Source organism: Oncorhynchus masou, chromosome 20 (assembly GCF_036934945.1).
Source record: "Oncorhynchus masou masou isolate Uvic2021 chromosome 20, UVic_Omas_1.1, whole genome shotgun sequence".
Lineage (NCBI taxonomy): Eukaryota > Metazoa > Chordata > Actinopteri > Salmoniformes > Salmonidae > Oncorhynchus > Oncorhynchus masou.
Window position 1 is genome coordinate 7,688,068 of NC_088231.1, and position 16,540 is coordinate 7,704,607.

General features: G+C 41.4%; 1 protein-coding gene and 1 pseudogene across 1 annotated transcript; both read right to left on the minus strand.

Annotated features, from left to right (window-relative positions):
• Positions 1 to 1,928: 1,928 nt before the first annotated feature.
• LOC135506516 (lecithin retinol acyltransferase-like) lies at positions 1,929 to 5,843 on the minus strand (annotated as a pseudogene).
• A 664-nt stretch (positions 5,844 to 6,507) lies between these two features.
• On the minus strand, positions 6,508 to 8,500 carry LOC135506517 (lecithin retinol acyltransferase-like). Its single transcript, XM_064925879.1, has 2 exons — positions 7,899 to 8,500; positions 6,508 to 7,284 (listed from the first exon to the last, which is right to left on the minus strand). Exons 1-2 carry the CDS (start codon positions 8,454 to 8,456, stop codon positions 7,132 to 7,134), a joined length of 711 nt encoding a protein of 236 aa, XP_064781951.1. The 5' UTR covers positions 8,457 to 8,500; the 3' UTR covers positions 6,508 to 7,131.
• Between the last annotated feature and the right edge of the window lie 8,040 nt (positions 8,501 to 16,540).

Sequence of the window (16,540 nt, forward strand, 5' to 3'; positions counted from 1 at the left end):
GCTGCAATATGTAACGTTTTGGGCGACCTGAACAAATTCACATAGAAATGTGAGTTATAGATCTGTCATTCTAATTGAAAGCAAGTCTAAGACGCTGTAGATCTGTTCCTGATTGCTATGCTTCCCTGTAACGGCTGTTGGAAGGAGAGGACCAAGATGCAGCGTGGTAAGTGTCCATGTTAGATTTATTCGATAACTGAACACTGAAACACAAAGTAAACAAAAGAACAACCGAAACAGTCATGTCCGGTAGAGACACAGAGACAACAGAAAACAACTACCCACAACTCAAGTGAGAAAAACAGGCTGCCTAAGTATGGTTCTCAATCAGAGACAACGATTGCCAGCTGCCTCTGATGGGAACCATACCAGGCCAAACACATAGAAATGGAAAACATAGAACACAAAACATAGAATGCCCACCCCAACTCACACCCTGACCAAACTAAAACAGAGACATAAAAAAGGACCTAAGGTCAGGACGTGACATTCCGATTCCATCTTTTACTTTCGTTTTTTACACCAGCTTCAAACAGCTGAAAATACAATATTTTTGGTTATTGAAAAAAAAATTGTGGTTTGGATGGTACAAACTGAAATTTGGCAACTATTAGTATATTAGCAAGCAGGCAATGGTGGAGCAATTTCTTTATATTGCACCTTTAAAATATCGTGTTTCCCAAATGTTCTAGATATTTCTCATCAGTTCACCATTATTATGTTCTTACACATCATTATTTTGCACATACATGTTGCAGAGCTCACCTAATGGTGGGTCATCAAAATTGTGTTTTGGCAGGAAGTAATCACAGGCCCACTGTTAGTATAGCTATGGGGCTTGTATGTGCAAAAGAACATTCAGGTGGACTGAATAGAAAGCGTTTTAAATTTGAAATAAATTATAAATATATTTGTTGTTTAAATTCTCCTTTAAATGAATGTTTCTGGGCACATGGTGTGTCCCAGTACTGTCTTAACAATGCATGTATTACACAGTTAAACATCAATGTCTAGTGTCCTCAGTAACAGCAGAAGAAATTTACCCACAAACCCATGTAATGCAATCTCAATATTTTGTCTCCTCCGATTCCGCAAATACTTTCATAATTGTATGTTTAATCATCCTTAAAATCGAATGTTTACATGTACATTATGTTTGCTGCAGTCATTAGTTCAATTTACCGTCCAATATGCCATATTAGGGAAGGAAATGCCAGCACTGTTGGCATCAGATTACTTCTGAAATTACATTTTTACAGTCAATTATTTAATGGTTTGTTATTAGTTCTAAATAGGCCAGTGGGAGACTGAATTGGATGGAAAGAGATATCGCCGACTGAGAAAACACTGCTTCTTATCGCTACAGTTGTAGGGACACTTCCAACCATGCTTGAACCATGCTGAAACCACCACAAACAATAATGGACAAGAATTGAGCACAACTGAGAATATTTCTGGGACTTCTATATTCAGAGCCTGAGAATCCCCATAGACTTAACTCTCCATATATCCCAAAATAATGCATTTCATTCAGAAGCATGGCAATGTTACTTACAGTGCTATCTACTGGGAGTGTAGGTAAGGGCAACAACAGGAGGAGTAAATTAGCACAATATAGTATTAAAGACAAATACAATAGGCTAATTGAAAAGTTGCACAAGGAAGAGTAGGCATATGAATTTAGTTGAAAGGCATAGGTCAGTACATTCACCCTGTCAGAGTATGGCATGAACAGTGTCAACAAATTGCACCTTGTCCATCCTGTCATAATGTCATTATTGTCTGTATAATTTTGAGCATCAAGGCCATGATGTCCATTATATACTATCAAAACAATGCCTTTATCAGGAACAACAATTTTAAAAATAATAATAATATTGCTGTCCATTTATAGACTTATACACAGATGTATATGTATATACCAGATGTGTAGGATGTTTACTCTTCTTTTGTAATGCGTCTGTGTGTGGCTGGTGTAGATGAGTCAGGCGCAGGACAGCAGATATGAGTAATGTACGCAATTTTACTCAGCAATACTCACAATACACCTCAAATATATAAGAGGGTAAATAATGAACAAGTAATTCGGGGATAGAAACCAGGTGTGTAAGACAAGGACAAAACAAATGGAAAATGAAAAGTGGATTGGCCGCCCGAACGCCGCCCGAACAAGGAGAGGTAACGACTTCGGCGCAAGTCGTGACATCTTTAAACGGTCAAAACTTTAAACTAATAAAATAACGCAAGTTGAAGAAGAAAAAAACGACTATCACCACAAACGTGACGTTTCCCATATTGCTTTTTTTTTTTTTTTTTTTTTTTTTTAATGTCATGTACAATGATAATGCAGTGATACTGATAATGGGACACCATTTAAGCATTCCATATTCCGCAGTCACTTCAACCAGTGTCTTTGTATGTCATGGCCATTTTGTTTTACGATGCCATCCTGATGGTGACGGGGACGAGCAGGGTGGTACTGTGTTGAGCAGCGTTGGGGAGCCCAGGTACAACACGGTGCCCGTTTCACACAGAGCTGTGAGGTAGGCGTTCATCCTGCTGCAGATGATCCTCCTCACTGTCAAACAGAACTGCAGGGAAGAGGATGAAACAAGAGTAAACATCTTTTGCATCTTTTTTTCATCCACCAGATGAATAAAAGCTTGCGAGCGCTTTAAATCATAACGTCGTGTTAACGTCGAGTGAACGAGAGAACTGCTTCTTTGCCTTTGTCTTTGAAAGCCTTCGTCTTTGTTTGATTCAATTGGGGCCTTTGATAGTCGAATGGCTAATCGTTATTGTTCATTTTATTTATTTATTCATCCATGTCCATTTGTGACCATTGAGATGCAAATCTCTTTTTAAAGGAGTTCTGGCCAAGATGCAGCATCCCAATTCATACATACAAATGAAGTACAATGACGATGCAACAATTAATGAAACAGCATGAGATGTCTTAATGTGACAAGAACACTGTGATTCAACCATAAATACCTCTATTCTATAACATACTGTGTAGCAGTGGTTCCTATCCAGGGCTACTGGCATTCCATCCTGAAGTGTTTGTCATTACTTTGATTTATATTACAAAGCATTTCTTATTTAAAATGAGGACTTCCTGTGTCTACATTAAAGGGGCAATCTGGGATTCCAACAACAGTAAAGTGGGTACCCCTCCTCTGTTTTGGTAAACAGCCGCAGCCAAACAGCGATGCACGGGGGCCTTTAATGCATTAACACTAGATGGTGCTGCTCACCAGTGCACTACGGTCCAACTCGACAAGTCTGTGGATTTGTCCCAATTCTCCACTTGCACACGTTCTCTCATGGATTTAACCAATGTTAGTAACTCCCTCCCTCCGCCACTGCTTACACCAATCAGATGCTTTTGAATGCATTGATGGGGAGTGTGCAAATGCACACTTTTGGAGAAGGGTAGAGAATTGGGATGCAGCTTTTAAGTTCACTTTTCGTTGGCCTAAAAGAAATCTATCCACAGCAAAACACAATCATCTGACCTTTTCAGAGAAATGTACACCCTTTCAACCGCTCTCATCATACAGTACATTGCATCAGTGTGCAGTATTCCCACATTGATTGGCTATTGTCTGAGCTAGGGGTGATCACAGCATGTCTAGACTAGACGTTGGTACCAGCACACCCGTGTCGTGTTCAGATAGAAATACCATGATTAGAGCTTACCCCGATTCTTTACTTTACATGCCAGAGAGGTCGCATGTCTGTTCTACCCAATATATTTATGAGCCTTCCACAACACTGTGCCCTGCTGAACTCAGACCAGGACCCGTATTCATAAGAGTGGTTAGGTGTGCTGATCTATTACCAGCTTTGACTTTTAGATTCTAATGAACGGATCTGATTACGGCGTAAGACTCCTAGTCTGAGACGCTTTATAAACGTGGTGCCCTGATGACACTCACTAATTATGCTCCAGAGATTTTGAGGAGCCTGTCCGTGAATCATGAACCGTTGATCATTTGAACCAGGCGTTTTACTGCTGGGCTGGAACAAATGAGCCACCTCCGGTGTATGCCAACTGCCGCCATCTGAAGTACTCAAACGTAGGCTGCTATAAACAAGAGACATTGTAAATCCGTTCTCAAAACCCCAAAGGAGTTGAGCAACTGAGCCGCTATTTCACCGTAGTTTTCAACACAGTCAGTCGATGTCAGCGTGAAACAGCACTTTTACTTGAAAGACCAAAACACATCTGACAGTTGAAGAAAGGTTTCATCCGATGGGTTTCCATTTTTACCTATGTTCCGATTTGGCGCGTGGGGTGACGGAGGGTCAATTTAACGACAGCACTTGATAGTCCCATAATCTGTGTTTTGTTTCATAAAATCCATTGAAATATCTGGCATATTTCCCACATGCCAAAACTCTTTCAGAAAATATCCCTCCAGTGTGACTTTTTGTCCCAATAACATAGGTGACTGGATATATAGAGACACTTTTGTGGCTACAATTACATGTACCAAAAGGGGCATTTCCGAAAGTTTGAAGACTAAATATACGCTGAGCTAAAGCAGATTCCTTCCAATAAACATGTATTGTGTAGCCTAACGCTCTAACAGCAAAGCAATGCACTACTGCAAGTCATTAAACAACATGTTTTTGTAGTTTTTGCTTCCCCAGCATATTTATCGGCAGCAATTCACTTTAACATGTAGGTTCTTCACTCAATAGTATATTGTTAGGTTAGATTACTCGTTGGTTATTACTGCATTGAACCAGAAGCACAAGCATTTCGCTACACTCGCATTGACATCTGCAAACCATGTGTATGTGACAAATACAATTTGATTTGATATATGAATAATATTACAATAAGTTTGTCTGACCGTAATTTGAACCAGCAGTAACTCTGACTTGCCTAAGTTAAATAAAGGATAAATAAATAACTACTCCCACCATTGGTTCATTGCCCTGAGTATTATGTAACACCAAGTACAACAGTGTACTATTGGCTCATGGTCTCCAATGTTATTCCTACAATCTCATTGAGTACCCCCAGCCATTCTACTGATCTAATCCAGTCCTAGTCCAGCACACAACTACTATAGGGCTTGATGATTGACAGGGTGAGTCAGGTGTGCTAAAACTGGGATAAGTCAAGTCAATGGACTGAAAGTTGAGGGGACGTTTGGTAATCCCTATTGTCTAAAGTGACACCCTCCTTTACAGTGCCCTGGGGGGGCACTGAGAATTTGCAGTGACTGATCTTAGTCGTCCGGGAAATCACCATAGATTTTCCGATCACATACTAACCACAAATCGTGTAAGAACAGCGCCCTTTGACAAAGGAGAACCCCATACTCCACCTGGTAGGTAGCTGATGGCCATGCTGTAACGGCAGTAGATGATGTAGTGTTCACAGTTGTACCACAGCAAACTGTAGGTCATGGAGCCCATGAGCTTCCCTGCCCTCCCAGCCACCTCGTCCCCTTCCGGGGAGCTGGCTGCACAGCTCGTCCATGTGGTTGACCAGGATCTCCGAGCCATACGCAAAATCCGCCAACGAGTCACCCTGGCGCTCACCGACTTAGCGATCATCCCTAGAATCAGCCAGTTGTTGGTCACCGTCTTGCTGATGGCACCCTTGTTCTTGGCGAAGACCGGAAGGATGTCCGGGATGAAGTGGGCCACCCGTTTGTTGCCCAGGTAGATGCCGAAATGGGTGAAGAGAGTTCTAGGAACCTCCAAAAAGGTCGCCACGCTTGTACAGGGACGGGTCATACTTAGAGTCTTTGAGCCTTGTCCTGTTCGTCCACTCTAGAAGCGACGAAGAAGCGGCTGAGGAGTAGGAGTAAGGGAACCATGGTGGCAGAACTAAACTATGGTTTGACACCTGGCCGTTTTATCGTCGAGGCTAAGGGTCTGGGAGGAGCCAAGCACGTGGGATTAGAGGTTTCTCAACGTTGCAGTGCAATTTTGACAGAAATAAAAGAGCTTTCCACTAATCGTGTGGTTTCAAGGGCGGCTGAATTTCACAACCGGGGGGGGGTTTCATCGGGGGAAATGTTCCAGTTATGTTGCTTTCATTGGCAAATCAGATTAACAACCCCCCAGTTTAAAAGGTCATAAATATCTTATTGCCTGTATAAACAGTCAGGTTGAGATGTATAATGCTGACTCACTCTTGATATGTCTGGAACTGTGAATACCCCGTACAGTAGAAAGAAAATAATAATGTATAGTCATGACTCAGCAATATTATCCAGAGAATGTGTATATTTTATGAATGTAGCCTTTGCGTAAATTGACCCTATATGATTAAATATTTGGGTTTGGAAATATAATGGGGATATATTGTTTTTTTTATGTGGCCAATCATGTCAATAACATGATCATTTGAAAATGCTGTGGGTGGTATTGACAGAGATTCAATGTGAGTATTAAGATGCACTGTGATTGCATGTACCTAACTGTGTGGGAAAATGCTTTGTTAACATATTTCCTGGAAACAGACCAAAACAAACCAAATGACAACTTCCAATATCTTTATTAACAGTTCTGATATTTACAATGTAGTCGATTGAAAACAAAATGATCTGCTCTCAAAACACATAAGTATTGTATTAATCAGCGTAGTACTCTTAGAGTTTCAAACTGTATCTCTTTTTAAAACATTATACAAGAGTATCATCGTTGAAGAAAATAAATTATTTACAGATTAGACGACAGTGACTTACACAGTAAGATACAAAGTAGAAAGTGCGCCTTGGCCAATCTTTTGGGGGGAATATGGATAATACATTGTTCACAGAGGGATCATATGACCTTTGTAAAGGATTTAAAATGCGTTAATGGCCTACATACAATACCTTAAGTGTTGGCATGAACACTCACATGTAAAATTGCTAGGCCTGCAGCCACATTGCCCTATGTTTACGTTTGGCTGGATCAAATGAAAAGTGAGTGGATGCTAGCGCATGCTGTAACAACCGACTATTATATGACGTTCCACTATAGGCCTATACCAAAGTCAAATGAGTTGGGAGGTGCCAATTGATGTCATCACAAGGACCAATGAAAAGACACCATCCCAAATAGTTTCTATTGAAATGTCCATATAGGAGTGTTTTTTAGGCTTTGAACGTTGGCTTCTCAGCCGGCCATCCACAGAGTGAAGGGGATGAGGATTGTGGGTAACGTAGTTGAAGGCGCCAGGCCAAAGCAGATGATGTAGATAATTCCCAGGAGAACACTGAGAAAGACACTCCTCTGGTCTCGGATGATTGATTTCAGGAACTCACAAAACTGCAATGAAAGGAGATAAATAATTAATACCCATTTAGGATTTTTATGAACAATTCCTTTTTGGCATATTTCATGTATTTATGTTATAAATCTAAACTTGTATGAATTATGGAAGAAAACAGAGAAGACCTTGGATGCAACAACACCAAAACAACAAACCAAAGCCCAAATACCTGTATTTTCAGTAACCATGAATAAAACACAATGTTTCTGAATATAGTTGCCTATTAAATTAACCATGGCATAACATAATTTAAAATGGAGATGCATTGTCATGAGTATAAATACAAAATATGGGATGGAAATATCAAAGGTTGAAGATGCTGTGCCCAATAAGTATTACAACCAGGTCTAACATAAATCAACAATTCAATCCGATGCATTTGTAATAATTTTAATCTAAATGCAAATCTCTGAAAACATGATCTGTGCCATAATCTAAAGATTACAGTCCTCGCTGTGATACAGGTCATGCATAGGCAAAATATTTTAAGAAGACACTACATTATCTCCTGTAGCGTAAAAGTTAACGGGTCAGAATTATGCACAACGTAATTGTATTGAAAATAAATAAATACATGTGTATATATATAATTCAAGGGAAATAAAAGTACCATTTCCGTTTGCTGACTTTTCGCTGAACCGTATCTGCAGTATGTAACAAAATGTTCGCAGTTATTCCATAGTAAACTGTAAGGGATGGCGCCGACGAGTTGTTCTGCCCTCTCTGCAACCTCTTCATTTGGGAACGGTTGTTGCGCCTTGTATTTTCTATCCATATGATTCACCAATATGTTTGAGCCATATACAAAGTCATCCAAGGTGTCCACGCGCACCGCGGCACACTTGTACAAGCAACCCATGATGAGTCTCTTATTTGTGATAACTTTTTTGATGATCATCTTGTCATTGGTTAGCACGGGCATGATATCTGGGATCAGGTGAGCGACTTTGTTGTCACCCAAGTAGATACCGAAGTGCGTGAACAGAGTTCTCGGCACCTCCAAAAGGTCCCCTCTCTGGAGAGACAACGGCGCGACTGTGTGACTATATGTCGTGCGCTCTGTGCATCCCGCCCATTTGCGTTTCCCATCCGTCCATTTAAACTCAAAAAGTTTGAAGTTCGAGAGAAGGGATAGCTTTTCGACGAGAAATGTCAACGAGTAGAGCATGGTGAAAGTTCCTGTCCAAAGTTTTCTGAGAGTTGTCTGGGAGAAGTGGGTTTATATGCGCACTAGGAGGGGACTAGTGCAGCTTAAAGGTAAACCCAGAAGACACGATTGGCCACGAAGGACATTCCCATGGTGTTTATGGCACGTATGGCGTTTTTCTTTAGTCTACAGAAAATGCCATATTTTTTACTTTACTTTAAATAATTTATTTATGCTTAAGGTGTAAGTTCATTTATATAATTTAAGTTCACAACCATTACATGTGTAGGATTTATAAATCAAATATTATATTATAAGCCTATAATTACAGGCTCGTTGGAATCATAATGAACAAATACATTCGATTTTGTTATTTACAGTTTTTTTTAATAAAAAAATGATGACCTTAAATTCTTGAAATTATTTAACGTTATTATTTTATTACATACAATATTTTATTTAACCTTTTATTTAACTAGGCAAGTCAGTTAGGAACAAATTCTTATTTACAATGACAGTAGGCCCTATGTGATAGTCAAGACAACATTTTGAAGAGCACCTTGTCTGGCCAATTAGGCCTATATTGTCTTTTAATCTAATCGAACTCAGGGATCATTACAGTTGTTGTATTCTAAGTCAATTAACCTTGTCTGCCAAGCATTGTGCTACAATTGAACTTTTACCCCATTTTCTCAGCAATTTCGTGATATACAATTGGGAGTTACCCAGCTAGCACGGTGGATCTGGGACCATTCCGGCTGAGAGTCGGGGCACCCTGCTGAGAGCTAGACTCGGCCGACGTCATGTGGCCCGAGTCTGGGCCGCCTTCAGCAGTATTACTTATGGCTAGGATGCGGGGATTGAGCTCAGGCCGATTCCGGTGTGAGTTATCTGGCCCAAATGTATTACTTGGGGCTTGGGCCGATACCGTTGAGAGTTATCTGGCCCAAATGTATATATTTCTGGAGGTTCGGGCCGATCCCGGTGTGAGCTATCTGACCCAAATGTATTACTTGGGGCTTGGGCCGTTACCGTTGAGAGTTATCTGGCCCAAATGTATATATTTCTGGAGGTTCAGCCCGATTCCGGTGTGAGCTATCTGACCCAAATGTATTACTTATGGCTTGGGCCGATTCCGCTGATGGTTATCTGGCCCAAATGTATTACTTGGGGCTCGGGCTACTCTCTGACAGATGATTACATGGGCGGCTTTATATATAATTAACATTAACACTAACACTACTATGTCGTATTTTGATACTTTGTGCAATGCAATTGATAAAAGCATTAACAACTCTGTGGATGGAGTCTCCTGACTGGCGCAGTGCTCTAAGACACTACATCACAAACTGCATTGCTACAGATGCTGGTTCGAGACCCATGCTGGCCGCGCCCGGGAGGCCCATAAGGCGACGAACAATTGGCCCAGTGTCGTCCGAGTTAGGGGAGAGTCTTGCCGCCCGGGATGTCCTTGTCCCATCGCCCTGTAGCGACTCCTGTGGGGACACTGTAAGGTGTTTCCACCAACACAAAATGTTTTTTTTTTTTTGTGGATGGGTATAATTTGTTTGTATAAAATGTATAATAGTAATATTTACATGTACTAAATCGGGTCATTTTGTTTACATTTATTTAAATTTGCATCCGCCGCTGTACAAACATCAAGCATTCCCTGTTAACATGTATAATATGTTAGCATAAACGGGTCCATTCTTTAGCTAGCTAACTACCTAAAAGAATGAGGAGATGATAGTTGAAGTTGAACAGGAGAACTGGGTTTTATTGTCCTCAAAATACAGGCTAACAGATGGTTAGGTGGGCTGCCTTGGTAAGGTTGCCTTAGCGGGGATATCACTGACAGTCCAGTTTCGGTATGCCTTCGCTCTTGCTCCAACGACCCCCATCAACCCCAAAACTAGTGACTTATGATGTTATCATTGAAACTGTACATTAAGTAGAGGTCCATGACAAAATCTCCAAAGTAGGACAATGTTGGAAAATACAAAAGTAAACAAAGATAGGGTTGAAATGTGTTTGCATGAACTTCTAACCACCTCCCCCCCCCTCTTATCAACTATAATATTTGGGGTTGAAAGTTGAGGTCTGACCGTCACTGACCTCTGTAGGACTGCAGATGTGAAGTGATCTTATTTGGGGTCAGAAAAGGGTTGTGCTGTGGCCACATCAAGGTCAAGTCAAGAGCCTGTTGACATCAAACTCCCCTCAACCCCTATAACTGACTGGCATCTTAAGATAATACATCCAACAGGATTTGCAGTTCAGAGCCTGTGTTTTGTAAGTCGCTCTGGATAAGAGCGTCTGCTAAATGACGTAAATGTAAATGTGTTTCTCTAAGTCTGGACAGATGAAAGGCTCCGAAGCGGGTCGATGTTGTATAATACAAAGTCAACAAAGACGGGGTCGAAATGTCTTGCACGAACTTCTAACCGTCCTCTTATCAACCAAAATATTTGGGGTTAAAAGTTGAGGTCTGACCATCATTGTGTTGTGGTCACATCCAGGTCAAGTCAAGACCCTGTTGACATCAAACTCCCCTCAACCCCTAACTGACTGGCGTCTTAAGATATCAAATCCAACAGGATTTGAGGTTCAGTGCTGGTCTAAGTCTGGACAGATGTTCAGGTCTTGGCAGTGCCTGGAGAAGTGTAGACTTATCATGAACCACTAACGATCATAACACATGCGCAGAACCTGTGTAAATGCACCTTGCTCCCATTGTGTTAGAAAGTAACGTGACACTTTATAATAGTCAAAATGAGAGTCCAAGGGCTTCATTGATCAAATGTTCAGGAGCACAGATTTGATCGTAAATTGTGCATACGACGAAATCCACAGCAACAATAGCTAGGTTTCCATCCAATTGGCAACAGATTTTCGATTGAAATATTCAAAAATCCCGATTTTCCCACCATTGGTGTTTCCACAAAATGGACTTGTTGCAGATAAAAATCAATGCCTGATAACACAAAATGTACTTTTTCACTTAAGTTTTCATGCACCAACAAATCTAATGTTCAATATGTTTCCATTGCATTTTCAACTCTACTGATAGTTTTGTCACAAAAACTGTTGTGTTAAATTGCAATGTGCCAGGTCTGGTCTAGCCAACAGCTTGCAGATACAGTGTGGGTAGGCTCTGCGGGTAGGTTAGTCTACAATAGCCAAACTTCAGTCAAGCATCGATCATCACGTCACCAGAATATGACCCTCAACATTTATTGGAAAGGAGTATCAAGCTCATCACAGTGCACTTTCACCACCCTGTGAAGTTCATAATTAATTTAATCTGTAAACGAATAAAATACATGTTTTACCGAGTCGTAGTGGGAGGACCACACAGCATGTCATCGTGTGTCATGTTGGTTATTATATCAATATTTGTCAATAAAGGAAGTTCCACCTCCATTTCTTTCATAAGTTATTTTACCGTCACAAAAAGATCCCACCATGTCGAATGAACAACTTATCTGTCGGCATTTATACAACTATACCAAAACTTCCTGCTTCCATCACGGTGTGACTTTACTTGCATAACAACTGTGGATAGAAACGTGGTTGGAGTGATTCGTAAATCTTGAAGTTTACATGAAATTATGCCATTTACATCGATTTTGCGTGACATTTTTGGACATGAAACATAGGCTTACTTATTTGGGAATAACAACTTTATTCATGGCTGTATATATTATTATAAAAACCAAATGGTGTCATATTTTAAGAAATGATCATATGCAGAATGTGGTATAAAAATTAACAAGATTTTATGATAACCACATGTCAACCAGCGCTCTCACGTTCCACATTCAGTTGAATGAGTTTACAGTTCATGACCATACATTGAACTCCTGGGTGGCATTAAAACAAACCTTTGACCTCTCCCCACTCAGAGATTTACTCCCCAGTCAAATGGCCCCATAGTTATAGCAGTCACCACTGGGGGACTTTTAACAAGGGTCCTGATAGGTAATTCCGTGAGGGCCACCAATAGTCAGTGTCGGCTTTGTTCTCGACTCCATAAACTTGAGATTATTACTGAGAGAAGCATGTCACCAGTTTGAGGATAACCCAAAAACGTCTCGTTATGCACTTCTTCTGAATGAACTGTCAGTGATATACACTGTATAACTCATTTAACCATTTAGGGTTGCAAAGGCAAATAGGGGTGAGCCTTAACTTCCACTTAAAGCTGGAATCCTTCATGATAAAACTGCCAGGTCTGTTTGTGATACAACAACAAAGAAGATACTGCAAATCCCCAGTGGCGCTCTTTCCCCCTCCAGCGGATTCCATCTTTAAGCAGATTTTCCACTTGGTCGTGAATTGATGTCATTGAGAGACTAAATTAATATTTGACTGAAGTTCAAGCCCCCCCCCCCCCATACTGAGACTTAAAATTCTTAGCTAACAGCTAACTGTACTGTCTATTAATGAAAAATGAAACACAGCTATCTCTTTGTGGTGAAGCCTATGTAATGGCCAATGAGAGGCTTTGACGCCGTCGGCCGCCATATTGGTACCCCCAGAAGGAGCAGTCCCTCCATAGGATTTAAGAAACTTATAGCGCACCCCCCAAAAAAATATGCAATGGAGGCGCACCGCCAAAATGGCTGTGTGGTGTCTTCAATACAGCGGCCCTGACAGTCAACCACGGTTTATACACATCAGTGGGTGCAGCAGACTAAATACAGGACTGGAAAAGGGCAGATTGCAGGTTCAAATATCCATACAGTTACCTCAGTGTAACTAACTAATGAACTAGATGAGGTGTTCTGTTTTCTCATGTTAATGCATGCGTGACTGAAAACTCTCCAACACAAATTCCCTTCAACAGACAGTCACACCAACACATGACAGAGCATCCAAGCCCTATCTAATCAGTTGGTCCCAAGCCTAGAAAATAAGTATTTTTCCTGGCACTTGAGAGAGCACGAGAGCACTAGGAAACACTTTCCATCTGGCGTCTCTCCAGTTTCAAGGAGGAGGAAGAGGGCAGTTCAACGAGAGTTCAGGGAGAGTTTACTGTTGTTTAGGTTTGGGGGCCCGACAGTTGACTCCCAGGTCAGCCAGGCCTTATCTGTCTGGGTGCCTGGGTTTCACGTGTTGTTTCCCATAGTAAGAGTGGGTCATCGAGAGGTAGCCAAGGTGTGATTTATCACCTGTCAACAACGGGGGCTACAGATGTAACTTTATAACCCACTAGGTATCGTTATGACTCCGCCAACTGTTTGCTCTGGTGTGGAAAGCGAAACAGAACTGAAAGAAGATCTAGGACACCCTTGCCAGAAATGTAGCCTGGCTACCAGTAAATAAGATACAACTAGCATTGTGTTTATGGTGGTGTGCATGGTGATATTAGAAGAGTCAGTTACCGTTCATTTACAGCATATTACATATTGATCCGTCAAATAGAGACCCTGGTGGGAAATCAGAAAATGCTGGAGCACTGCCTGGGTGAATATGTATAGGCCTATTTGTACAAATAAAAACAATTGCAATGCTCTCTTGAGACTATAAATATTATAATGCCCTAGTTTTGTAATGGGTACAAGAGCACAGGCAAGTGCTACCCCAGTATAGCCAAGTTCTTGAGAGAACAGTAAGTGCATTTTCTAGAGAGGGATACCATTGAGAATGCCATGTATTATAGGTGGACGTGGGACGAAGTAGAGGAGTACAGCCGGGCTTACCGACCCACCGACTGACCTCCCAGCATGCTGTATGTTGAATTTAATGGGCCCCAGATCTCTCACAGGAACAGCATTTTAAATATGTGGTCTAGCGGCCTATGGTCTGTGTTTTAGTGGTAACAGACAAGGGTTGGGGCCGACTCGGCCGATATATAACTCAATCGGATATTGTGATATTGGACATTGACAATGTGGAAGACTATACTCTATTTGAACTTCACAAATCGAAACTGTGCCGTTCTAAGATTTATCTAAGCCTTGTTTTTTTTTCCGCCACACAAAGACGATTTGATGAGAGTGTGACTATGATGTTGTAAATAAGGATAACAATTGGACAGTCTGCAATGATGGAGTCATTAACGGTGCAAAACGATTCTATCAGATATGGCGATATTTGGAGTAGCATATCGTATAAGAGGTCTCCCCAAATATCGTCCTACCCCATAACATACTACTCCTAGCAATTATACACTGGGTGGACAAAACCTTCGGAACACCTTCTTAATGTTCAGTTGCACCCTCTTTTGGCCTCAGAACAACCTCAATTCGTTGAGGCATGGACTCTACAAGGTGTCAAAAACATTCCACAATGTATTTATTTTATTTAACCTTTACTTAACCAGGCAAGTCACTAGGCAAATGTTGACTCCAATGCTTCCCACAGTTGTGTCAAGTTGGCTGGATGTCCTTTGGGTAGTGGACCATTCTTGATACACACGGGAGACTATTGAGCATGAAAAACCCCGCAGCGTTGCAGTTCTTGACACAAACCGGTGCACCGGGCACCTACTATCATACCCGGTTCAAAGGCACTTTGAAACTTTTTGAATCTTTTGTCAAACCCATTCACCCTCTGAAAGACACACATACGTAATCCATGTCTCAACTGCCTCAAGGCTTAAAAATAATTATTTAACCTGTCTCCTCCTCTCCATCTACACTAATTGAAGTGGACTTAACAAGTGACATCAATGAGGGATCATAGCTTTCACCTGCATTCACCTGGTCAGTCTATGTCATCGAAAGAGCAGGTGTTCCTAATATTTTGTACATTCGGTGCAGGTCGACCCCTGACACTGGTTGTTCGATTACCATGTCCACCCTACCTACTCGATCTCCCCCTCTTCTTCTAATCGGTCTAAATTAAGCATAAAAAGATAACCCTATACTTGGAATAATTTTGGGGGGTATGTGGTGGAACATGCAACCACACAAAACCCAACAGAACCACGTAGATACGCTCCAAGCAACCTATTACTGTCTGAGACAGAGACAAATCTGAAATTAGTTTGAGGTGTTTTGACTGCACTGGCGCAGTATGTCCTCATTTAAACCTTTGAATTCCATTCCATTGTGGAAACGCTATAAGCGACCCATTACTGTCTGAGACAAACCTGAGATGTGACAGTTTCTCCCCTCAGTAACAAGACTGAAATGAGTGTTTTGGTTGCAATGGCAACAGTTTGTCTTCGTTTAAACCTTTGATTGCATTCAGATGGCAGTGCTCAGAGCAGAACTACTGCCCAGTCAGAGATCCCCAATTCCTCCGATTTCTCAACTCCCTGAATGCTTGAAATCCCCCTGGAAAACAGCGTAGAGGGGTGTCCAACGTATCAGAACACCGAGTTCAATTCAATCAAAACTCTCATTCTGGATTTTTTTTCACCACGACTCTTTTGCCCATGGTCAAATAAAAGCACGTGATAGCTACAACATTGACATTGCATTCCTCGTCATCTTTATTGAAGTCTAGTTGGGAATCTCAGTACATTGCTGTATCGTATTGTAACAAACAGCCACAGGGGAATGTCCCTTGTGGGTCTCGAACCCCTGGTCTCTCAGATCGAAAGCCTCCCGAGACAAGGGTCTTGACACTGCATTTCATTATACCAAGTCCTTCACGTGAACACGAATCTCCGATGACCTCGCAGGCAGCATCCCACTTCTGACACCACTATAGCGAACGGTGACAGGGAAACCCCCCCCCTTGCGGAGCTTTTGCGGACGCCAGGGTCGTGGGTTCAATTCCTGCTTGGGCCACCCATGTGAAAAATATATGGAGGCACTACTTTAAGTCACTTTAGATAAACGTGTCTGCTAAATGAGATACTTCTGGAGAGCATAACCAGGCCGTTTAGGCTAGGGTCAAGGCTGATAATCTGTGTCAGGCGACTGAAATAACATAGACCTAGAACGCCCTGATGGTTCATATTCAGTAGTAGGCCTTTAAGAAACAAACAGGAAATATTGTCTCTTCTGTGGCCTCAAATGAACCAAGTATTCCTCTTCAAGTCTTGGGACATATGAGGACACTGATGTGTTGTTTATGGTCTCGATGCCAGAAACAAATGGCCATCTGGTTCCATCCTTCAAAAGTTCTTTAAGAATACATACCAG

Bases quoted from the DNA above. Each gene is read 5' to 3' on its own strand.
- LOC135506517 (XM_064925879.1), bottom strand. From the start codon at position 8,456: ATGCTCTACTCGTTGACATTTCTCGTCGAAAAGCTATCCCTTCTCTCG. The intron at 7,285-7,898 runs GTACTTTTATTT...CTTTCATTGCAG, and splicing joins AAAGTCAGCAAACGGAAATG to TTTTGTGAGTTCCTGAAATC.